The 10,738-nt window shown below is 38.5% G+C and overlaps 1 protein-coding gene across 1 annotated transcript; it reads left to right on the top strand.

Moving 5' to 3' along the window:
• The first annotated feature begins 1,441 nt into the window (after nucleotides 1–1,441).
• On the top strand, nucleotides 1,442–8,640 carry LOC149299038 (serine/threonine-protein phosphatase 2A 55 kDa regulatory subunit B delta isoform-like). The gene is made up of 5 exons (XM_089486728.1): nucleotides 1,442–1,601; nucleotides 1,852–2,016; nucleotides 3,393–3,562; nucleotides 3,646–3,737; nucleotides 8,361–8,640. Exons 1-5 carry the CDS (start codon nucleotides 1,442–1,444, stop codon nucleotides 8,638–8,640), a joined length of 867 nt encoding a protein of 288 aa, XP_089342854.1.
• The last annotated feature ends 2,098 nt before the right edge of the window (nucleotides 8,641–10,738 follow it).

Genomic DNA, 10,738 nt, shown 5'->3' with positions numbered 1-10,738 from the left:
ATCTTTGTGAACATTTAGTTTACAAACGGTTTAACTTGAGGATAAAAAGCAACCCTGCTTGAGTATGAAGAAGTTTCACCTTGGCTGACATACTAGTTTCCCAGACTAAGTACCGATCTGGACAAATATATTCCCACTTTATTAAAAGTCTGACCCTGACTTTTCTTTTTGCTCATTGCAAAACTAAAGCTACTGGAAATTGAGGGGCCAAATCGACATTGTATCCATGTCTGGCTCAAAAGTCTTTTTAATGTTTGAACTGGGATAAAGAGACTTATACTATTACTGCTAGTCGACTAGCTTCATTTTTTACAGTTGTCAAATGCGGCCCCACATCGTGGACTGTATTCTTTCAAGTGGAGGGTCTGAATTTTATTTGACCCTTTGGTTTGGTGAGCTCTGACCAGTTGGACTTCTTATTTGGATTGGAGACTCTGCGAGTGTTCTTATAGAGGTCTTAGAGGGGCCTTGTGGATTATACTTAAAGTTTGATATAATTTTTGAATTTTACATTCATTTTACTTCCCAGATAAAACAATAAAATTATGGAAAATAAGCGAGCGAGACAAAAGAGCCGAAGGTTACAACTTGAAGGACGATGATGGGAGACTTCGGGATCCGTTTCGGATCACATCTCTACGGGTATGCTTACTTGCATTGCTGGATTAAATGGCTTTGTCAGAATTGTAAAAATAGCATTAGTCGTATACCCAAGGAATTATTAGTATGGGCCTTAGGGTGAACACTGAGGTGTTTCCTATTACTGATGGCACTGCTAATGATTGAGTTTAGGTATATTAAGAGATGTCTCTTTAGTGTGCATCCTACTAAACAGTTTTGATTTTAAGTAATAACTTACCCTGTTTGTTTTGCAATCAGTTTAACTGTATTAGAGGACCTGTTTTGAAAAGTAAGGTACTATTTTTAAGATGGTTACCCTAACAGCTTTCATTTAATTGATGTTAAGCGTAGTCCTGCTTATCGCCGTGCTTGTGATGTCTAATTTTATTGCAAAGCTTGCTATGGTTCATCAACTCGTCTTTATAATACTATGCCGTGCAAAGTTGAAAGGACTGCTATCTTGGGACTGGGCTGACCTAATCTTTTTCTTGCACATATACTCAGTGGCTTTTCACAAGACTGGTGTGTAACTTGGTGCTTTTTCTGATGTTGACATGCTAAAGTCTTTTGGGTGAGAGATTTTTCTATGTGGAGTACATTAAGTATACTATACATTTTAAAACTATATAAGTGTACTGTCTAGTTCATGGAAATGTCAGATTGACATTTTTCTACACATGTACATATCACATATGTTTGTAGTATGATAATACTTGCGTCACGTTTAGGGTCATGGTGGGTTGTCGTAAAGAGGGAGCGCTGCGTATCGCTTGTTTTTAACTTGGCTTTTTTTTTATCCTAGGTGCCAATCCTCAGACCCATGGATTTAATGGTTGAAGCAAGTCCACGAAGAATATTTGCAAATGCACATACCTATCACATTAACTCCATTTCAGTAAATAGTGATCATGAAACTTACCTCTCTGCAGATGACCTGAGAATTAATTTATGGCATTTAGAAATTACAGATAGAAGTTTTAGTATCCTTTTTCATGTATGGTTGATGTTTTGGTGCTTAATATTGTCTATATGAACTACTGTTTTCCAGCCTCCAATTATGCTTATTTTATAATATGAATAAGACCCCTTATGGTGCATATGATATACGTTGTTAGTCTTTGTATACATTCTATATGTAATGCCTGTCTCTCTGGGGTTCTGTGCAACCTCCATGAAACATGTATTTTGCAATTTTTAGTATACGTTTACAGTCCTTAACAGTCTGTGCAGACATTGTAGATATTAAGCCTGCTAACATGGAGGAATTGACAGAAGTTATCACAGCTGCTGAATTCCATCCACATCAGTGTAATGTCTTCGTCTACAGCAGTAGCAAAGGAACGATCCGACTCTGTGACATGCGTGATTCTGCGCTCTGCGATAGACATTCAAAGTGTGAGTCAAAAATCAAATTTAACACACCAGGGTTGGTACAGTAGAAATAAAAAAAAAAAAAAAAACCACTACAAGAACTGACACACGTTGGATGATTTTCTCTTGCATACTGCCCAATACTGGTAATTAGCACGTAAACTGGGTAAACTATGCTTCTGTTTGCTTAAAGGTGCCAGAAAAAGGCAGAGTAGGTGGGTGCATTGTCTGGAAAAGGCAAGAGATGTTAGGAGGTGGCAGAGGTAAATGTCTGGTCAAAGAGCCAAGTCATAATGGCCATTCAGGTAACTGGGAGGAACCCGCTTGTCTGAGTACTCTTTTGACTCTTTTAAAGGGTCATCCTCCCTTAATAAGCATTGCAGTCCGTTCTGCATATATGTGAGGAGGGAAACAAGACTGAAGCCGTGGAAATCTAACCCCATGTGCTTTTTACTCATTTTGCACCAAAAGATATCACAAGATTTGCTTACAATAATCGCCGCATCAGAAGGATGGTTGGGGTATAGTTTCATACATGAGAAATATAAGGAGCAGTTCAGTGCAGTCAATACCAGCAACTGGTGAAGATAAATTAACCCTTAAACCACAATTTATAGTCAGATTTGAATAATTAATGGTTTGTGATCATTGACATACACAAAAAACAGCAATTGCATGCAGCTTACATGCAAAACCAGACATCTGATATTGCAATTACCAGAGTATGTAAACACATTTAATTTGTACAAAAAAACAAAAACTGTCTGCGCTTCTCACCCTAATAAAGTTGGCAACAAATATATAAACATAAAATAAATGAGAGGTTTTGGTTATATCAATTGGCCAAAGCATAATTAAGCTCACCCGCCACGTGTGACTAGCTTAGCGCACCCACATTTTTTCTTTACCCTGTTTGCACATAATTGAGGTTGTTGGCTCCTCATCAGTCTGGTTGCAGCTTGCTGTCCAGGGGGTAATGGGGAGGAGGTTAAATTGCACCTCTCCCAACACATTAATCTGGTTTTGGTAGCAGTATAAACTGCTTTGTGTGCCCACTATGTAGGAGGTGATAGTAGGTTCTCACCCTATTGAGAGTGCCTTGACGTGGCGGGTGAGCTTAATTATGCTTCGGCCAATTGATATAACCAAAACATCTCATTTATATTATGTTTATATATTTGTTGCCAACTTTATTAGGGTAAGAAGCGCAGACAGTTTTTGTTTTTTGTATACATTGTACAGCCAATACACTGTTTTTGCAGCATGCTTACACCTGTTTGGTAGGCCTCGTATTATACATTTGTATTATTTGAGCCTGTGACTAGCTTAGCGCACCGACATTTTTTCTTTTCTCTGTTTGCACATTTAATTTGTGTTTTGTGCACTGTTTAACTTTTCAGTCTTTGAAGAACCAGAAGATCCAAGCAGCAGATCTTTCTTCTCAGAAATCATTTCTTCGATATCAGATGTCAAATTCAGCCATAGTGGTCGCTACATGATGACCAGAGATTATCTGTCTGTGAAAGTATGGGATCTCAACATGGAAAGTAGGCCAGTAGAAACATATCAGGTTTGTATGATGCAAAAAAAACCCCAAAAACTAATTCTTACATTAAATCGTATGCAAACCTTAAAATACTTTGTTTCCTTAAGGTTCATGAATACCTTCGAAGTAAGCTTTGTTCCTTGTATGAAAATGACTGCATCTTTGACAAGTTTGAGTGCTGTTGGAATGGATCTGACAGGTAAGCTTTAGCCTTAATTAGTGCTTAATTGCTCTTAGTGTCTAATAGTGATTGCTGAAGGAAACTGGCCACAGAAAAAGCAGTCTGAAAGTTGAATCCTGTGACAGTCCAAACTTGTATACATGCAACGTCATGCAATCTATCCTAATTGCTGTCTTGAAAGTAACTAAACAGCTCCGAAAGACTGAACACTGTCAGCCAAGGGCCAATTTCTTAGACTCATTTATTACTATAAAATGGAGAAGTTAGCGTTGCTACCACATAGTTTTTGTATTTATATATTATATGTATATATAAATTATTAGTTATGGTGTCTGTTTTTGCATGTAAAAGCCTCATCTGATCAGATACTCAAGGCTTGTGGAATGGCCAACATGTTAAATGGCTAAAGTTATAAACCTTTTATCAGCTTCTAAATTTTTTTGTGCTATTCTAAGGTTTAGAACAATTTTAGTTATTGATTATTATCGATTAGTTGTTTCAGCCCTTTTATATATATATATATATATATATATATATATATATATATATATATATATATATATATAATATATGTTAGAGGCTGCTACATTTATATGTAGCAGCCTCTAACATATATATATATATATATATATATATATATAATATAAGGGCTGAAACAACTAATCGATAATAATCAATAACTAAAATTGTTGACAACGATTTTCATTATCGATTAGTCGAATAGATTTTTATCTAGTCTAAAAAAAAATTTTCAGAGCAAATGCTTTGAAACACTCCTCTCTTTATATAATCCGACCTCAAACAGAGATCGGATTATAACACTAGAATCCAGATCCCCCGCAACGCTGCAGGGGACCTGGATTCCCCTCACTGTCGGCCGGCGGGTGTCCATGCGATACGCACAGACAACTTCCGTCTCTTCCCTCCACTTCCATACACCCCTCTGACTCCTCCCCCCTCCCATACACCGCTCTGCCTCTCTCCCGACTCCCTGGTATTTTGTGAACCTCCGTTACTGACAGGCACTTAAACTGCAGCTTCATAGAAGCCTCAGCGTAAGTGAAGGGCAGTAACGGAGGCTGTCTGTGCACATCGTGCAGACCCCCACCGGCTGACAGAGAATCGAGGTCTCCAGCAGAGGATCATCCTCTGTCAGCTGGTGGGGGGTCTGCATGATGGGCAGACAGCCTCCGTTACTGCCCTTCACTTACGCTCAGGCTTCTATGAAGCTGCAGTGAAAGTGCCTGTCAGGAACGGAGGTTCACAAGACACCAGGGAGTCGGGAGAAAGGCAGTGGTGTGTGGGAGGAGTCAGAGGGGTGTATGAGAGCCACCCTCCCATACACCACTCTGGCTCCTCCCCCTCCCATACACCTCTCTGCCCGGCTCCCTGGTGTCTTGTGAACCTCCGTTGCTGACAGGAGGCAGAGTGGAGTATGGGAGGGGGGAGGAGGCAGAGAGGAGTATGGGAGGGGGGAGGAGGCAGAGAGGAGTATGGGAGGGGGGAGGAGGCAGAGAGGAGTATGGGAGGGGGGAGGAGGCAGAGTGGAGTATGGGAGGGGGGAGGAGGCAGAGTGGAGTATGGGGGTATAATGAATTTCAGAGAGGTGCAGGGCATTTATGGGGGGACGGAGTGGCATATCAGGGTGCACAGTGGCATATAGGGAGTAATAAGGCATAAATGGGGGCTAATGGCATATTGGAAGTTATGAGGCATATCAGGGGGCACAGTGGCATAAGGCATATCGATATTAGGCATATCAGGGGGGCATAAGACATATCTGGGGGTAAAAGGTATATCAGGGGGCTCAGTTGATATCACTGGCTTATAAGGAGTATAAGGCATATCGGGGGCACAGTGGCATATCAGGGGGCACAGTGGAATCTCTGGCATATAGGAGGTATAAGGCATATATGGGGGAAGAGTGGCAAGCTGGGGGTCAGATGTGCAGTTTGGTAAATAAAAATATAAACAAGGCTTTTTTCTCATAGCTTTTATTAAATATGAAAAATAGTTATCATATGAATTAATATTTACTAATAACTTTGTATTAAAACCTAGTTTGAGAAACACTGAGAGGCCATTACAATAAAGAGATGAAAGTGTAAATTGTACGTTTTTTATTACATTATTTGAACCCCTTAACGACCTTTGCCGGTTCAGGACCGTCACGGAAAAACAGTCAATTAACGACCTTTGACGGTCCTGAACCGTCAAAAAATTAAATAAGCTTAGGAAGTGATCAACGATCACTTTCTTCGCTTAAACGGCATTGCTGTAATGCCTCGATGTCGAGGCATTCAGTAACGCCGAGATCGGCATCGGGGGCCATGCCTGGCCCCTCCCTGGGGCGTCAACAGCCGCCATACAATGTATGGTGGCGGACGCCCGTTTTAAAAGTGTTTAGGAGGCGATCAACGATCACCTCCTAAACTTAAATGGTGTCGCTGGAATGCCTCGATCAGGAGGCATCCAGCGACACCAAACACTTACCTCAAGACGGGCTGTGACCGCTCCGTAGAGCGGTCACAGCCGCCACTGCCGGTGATCTTCACCATCAGCAATGTGGCAGCCGCCCTGTAAAAAAAACAATCAAGTTTTAAAAGTTCGCTAGACGGTCTCCAGACCCTCTAGTGAACTCTGGCTCCACTTGCAGGTTGAATACAGGTACTGCATTTAACCATGCAAGTCAATAGAGCCCAGCTTTCTAATCACAATGTGATTAGTAAAATATTCAAAAAATAAAAAAAAAATGGAAATTTAAAAAAAAAAAATGTGCTAACATTTAAAAATAATTATGCAGTGATGTCACTAGAGGAATCATCCCGTACCAGCAAAATGTGTAAAAAAAATATTAAAAAAAAGTATTAAAAGAAATAAAACAGTTTATCAAAAATCTCAACAAAGAGTTAAAATAAAAGCACTTCAAATACCCAAGGGGTGTCTAATATAAAATGTGGCATTTTAAATCTCACACGACAAACCCATGCATGTGGGGTATCACCGCACTCAGGAGATGTTCCTGAACACACATTGGGGTGTTGTTTGACAGTGACATATACCAGCACCTGTATATCTATAACTAAAGTACAATTTGTGTGAAAATAAAAATAAAAAAAATTACTATTACAAAGTTTGACAGTGTGGTTGTATAATGGGTGCAAGGAAAGGGTTAAAATAACAGCATTTGAAATACCCTGGGGTGTCTAGTTTTCAAAAATATATGGTTTGTGGGGTTAAATTGAGTTAACCGGATTCAAAGATATTCCAAAGAGGAGATGGAGGCAGAATGACCAGATGCTAAGTCTGTGTTGCCTCAAAAGTAGCCCTTTACCAGCCAAACAATCTGACAAACCCATGCATGTGGGGTATCTCTGTACTCAGAAGATGTTCCTGAACACACATTGGGGGGGTGTTTGACAGTGACATATACCAGAACCTGTATATCTATAACTAAAGTACAATTTGTGTGAAAAAAAATAAAAAGAATTACTATTACAAAGTTTGACAGTGTGGCTGTATAATTGGTGCATGGAAAGGGTTAAAATAACAGCATTTGAAATACCCTGGGGTGTCTAGTTTTCAAAAATATATGGTTTGAATGGGTTAAATTGAGTTAACCGGCTTCAAAGATGTTCCAAAGAGGAGATGGAGGCAGACTGACCAGATTTGTTAAAGGTTTGGAAATCATAAAACGCTGCTTGTATTTATTGCCCTATAACTTACAAAAAACAGCAAAAAAACATAAAAAAAATTGGGTATTTCTAAACTCAGGACAAGTAGTAAAATCTATTTAGCTAGTTTTTTTACTTTTTTTTAGGTGAGTAAAATATTTTTCAAATAAGTCATAAAATGTTTTTTTTCAATTTTTCACCAGGTTTTTTTTCAATTTTTTTATAGTAAATCTGATATGATCAAAATATATGGTATCTGAAGCCCATCTTGTCCTTAAAAAAACAATATATAATTTATGTGGGTACACTAAATGGGTGAGGAGAAAATTACAGCTGAACACAAGCATCACAAAAGTATTAAAACCGCCTCGGTCCCACAGGGTACAAAAAGAAAAAATGAGCCCGGTACTTAAGGGGTTAAATTAAAAAAAATTGCATTTTTTTATTCGATTAATCGGCCAACTAATCGATTATTAAAATAATCGTTAGTTGCAGCCATAATATAATATATATATATATATATATATATATATATATATATATATATATATATATATATATATATATATATATAAAAATCGTGGCCTATATAAAAAAAATCACTTTCACCCGTGTAAACATTAACATGTAGCGCATCTTTAAATCTGTTGTCCACCATAGCAAACTTACATCTCTTTCCTGGTTAAAGGGGCAAATTTTCATACCTTACTCGCATGATGTACACCATGTTAAATTTCTATACCAATTTATTGTAAACTGCTTCATCTTAATACCAGCAGCTTATGGTTTCGAGTATTACAGTTCAGGGAATCCATCGTTTATTTGGTGGTGAGCTTGCACAGTCCGCTTGCTGTTTGAATGGACAGAATCCCAGTAACAAATGTCCTTAACAGTGAAACCCATTCTGACTAGGGAATGATGAACTGTGCAGGTACCTAATGTTTCATTTTTTTTTTTTTTTTAACAGCTCAATTATGAGTGGTTCCTACAACAACTTCTTCAGGATGTTTGATAGAAACACCCGTCGGGATATCACATTGGAAGCCTCACGAGAAAGCAGCAAACCGCGTGCCATCTTAAAGCCACGTAAAGTGTGTACAGGTGGTAAGAGGAAGAAGGATGAAATCAACGTTGACAGCCTAGACTTCAACAAAAAGATTCTACATACAGCATGGCATCCTAAGGAGAACATAATAGCTGTTGCCGCCACCAATAATTTGTATATATTTCAGGACAAAGTTAATTAAAGATGGCTTTTTTTGAGGACAAAGTCTTGTTCTTGCATAGTTAAGCCTAGTTGTTTACCTGTAAAAGATCAGGCCATGTTGTCCTCCCAGTAAAGACCACATGAATGCACTTCCCCCATGTAGAAAGAGGAAAGCTGACCTGGATTTCATTTCATGGTAGAGCTCTGTCTTCAGTAAGGAGGAAGGGAGGGCACAAGGTTCACTTCCCAAAATGAAAGCCCGCTAGATGCAGAAGTGATGGACATCGTTCATAAAAGACCAGTGCTCAATATGTATTTAACTCCGAGCTTCCTTTCCGGTTCATAGACCAAAAATTCTACACCCGAAGACAGACTATCAATGTGATTTCTCTTTCTGCTGTACTGTTTGGGCCTTTGAAAAACAATTTTCTTTATGCCTGTAACATTCCTCTTCTGGCCTTCAGTTAGGCTTAGGTGTTTGTACATTTGAGCACTTAGGTAGAACACAAGTTGGGTCAGACAGGTTTTTTCCATGTATATTTACTCTCTGTATCTATACACACCCTCCGGTGTAAACCACTTAATAAAAATAACCAAGTATAAAAAGTGTTTTTAAATCTGAAAGTACGTATTCAGTCTTTTCATTCTTTTTTTTTTATTGCATGTAGCTGAACATTGTGAGACTTAGTTTGTTGAAGACACATCCAGGCTGTGTATATCCATGCAGTATGATTCCTCTTTCCTCCAAATTTGCCATTTATTAAATTCCGCAACTATTCCAGGCATGAGCTCAAATCTGTGGCCTAATTGATCTAAATATATATTCTCAGACAGGGATTTTACACAGTATTATGTTGAGACGTTTCAATTTTTACCTACATATTTGTTGACAGACTATACCATATGTGCATTATTTTTTTACATTTTTCTAGATTAATTTTTTTAAATACCTGTTTTTGCAACTCATATCCAGCATTTCTTAGTTATTTTTAATTAGATTATGCCAAACCCTCATTCCCCCCCCACACACTTTTTTGTGAACGTTTCACTACTTAATGAACAAATAGGTTTAACTACATGCAGCTGCTTAACACTGAGCATCAGTTTCCTAAAGCTAAGTAGGGATTGTGAGCATTAGTTGTAGGAAGCGTAGACACCTGCCAAGTGGGATTGATTGATTGCAAGAATTCTTTGTGCCTCATTGATGACATCAAATGTGTTGACTTTTTTTTTTTTTAAGGAATCTGGTCAATTATGGTAATTCTGACAGTAATATGCAAGAACAAAATGTGTACCTCATCCTTAATGTCAATAGTGCCGCTATTGTTCACAATAGGCCTAGCTCAAAATAAATTCCTTTTGTAGAACCTCAAACGTTTAAAGGAAATTAAAAAAAATAAATAAAAACCTAAACTATTACTGTATATTAGTTGTGACACTATTTCCAGAAGCGGAGTTGTGGAAAGTGTTGGCCATAAATCTAAAGATCTGGCCACAGACACAAATTCAAAACAGACCTTATACAACAGGATTGTATATATTTGTTCAGTTATTTTGACCAAAAAAAAGTTTAATAAATTTTAAATGTTTACCTGAAGTTTAATTGTGTAGCTTGATAAATGTATTTCCAAGTTATTGTGTTACGTTGTGTGGACATAAAAAAAAAAAAAAATCAAGAGGACCTGGTTTTGTAGTGATAGACCTGTCTCCTTTATGGTTATTACCAGTATGATCCATATGACATGGAGTGCATCTTTAGAGGAAGAATGTTTATTAACCATTTCAACAAGGATACAATGCCTCATGCCTTTACTTTTGATGAACGATCAAGTGTTGCGTGACAAATCTTTCCAAGTTTTTAACTGTGTCCCCTTAGAGTGCACCAGTAAGTTATTAAAGCCTGTGGCAAAAAGCACATTAGAATGTACTGGTAAATCCTCACGTTGTTGTTGGACAGCCTGGACCTTTTCCGTCAGCAGAAGCCAGCATCGTGCGTATTGAGCACCGGTACATCAGGCCATTGGGCATTCCCTGCTGGCTGGTGTCACTGCTGACACCCACTGGAGGACATGAGAGCCTCAGAGGAGATCCTGCTGGGCTATCCCGCTGCTCCCCCTGCTGGCTGATTGCACATAGTG

The sequence above is a fragment of the Sceloporus occidentalis genome, unplaced genomic scaffold, assembly GCF_023333645.1.
Source record: "Sceloporus occidentalis isolate IW3139 unplaced genomic scaffold, rSceOcc1.0.p SCAF_30, whole genome shotgun sequence".
In the NCBI taxonomy this organism is placed as follows: domain Eukaryota; kingdom Metazoa; phylum Chordata; class Lepidosauria; order Squamata; family Phrynosomatidae; genus Sceloporus; species Sceloporus occidentalis.
The sequence above is the reverse complement of the archived record's forward strand: the minus strand, read 5'-3'. Positions and strand labels throughout refer to the sequence as shown.

What these genes read in the sequence shown, in the direction of transcription:
- LOC149299038 (XM_089486728.1), top strand. Translation starts at nt 1,442, where the DNA reads ATGGATTTAATGGTTGAAGCAAGTCCACGAAGAATATTTGCAAATGCA. An exon ending in GGCCAGTAGAAACATATCAG is followed by an intron (nt 3,563 to 3,645) that starts GTTTGTATGATG and finishes TGTTTCCTTAAG; the next exon opens with GTTCATGAATACCTTCGAAG. An exon ending in TGTTGGAATGGATCTGACAG is followed by an intron (nt 3,738 to 8,360) that starts GTAAGCTTTAGC and finishes TTTTTTTAACAG; the next exon opens with CTCAATTATGAGTGGTTCCT.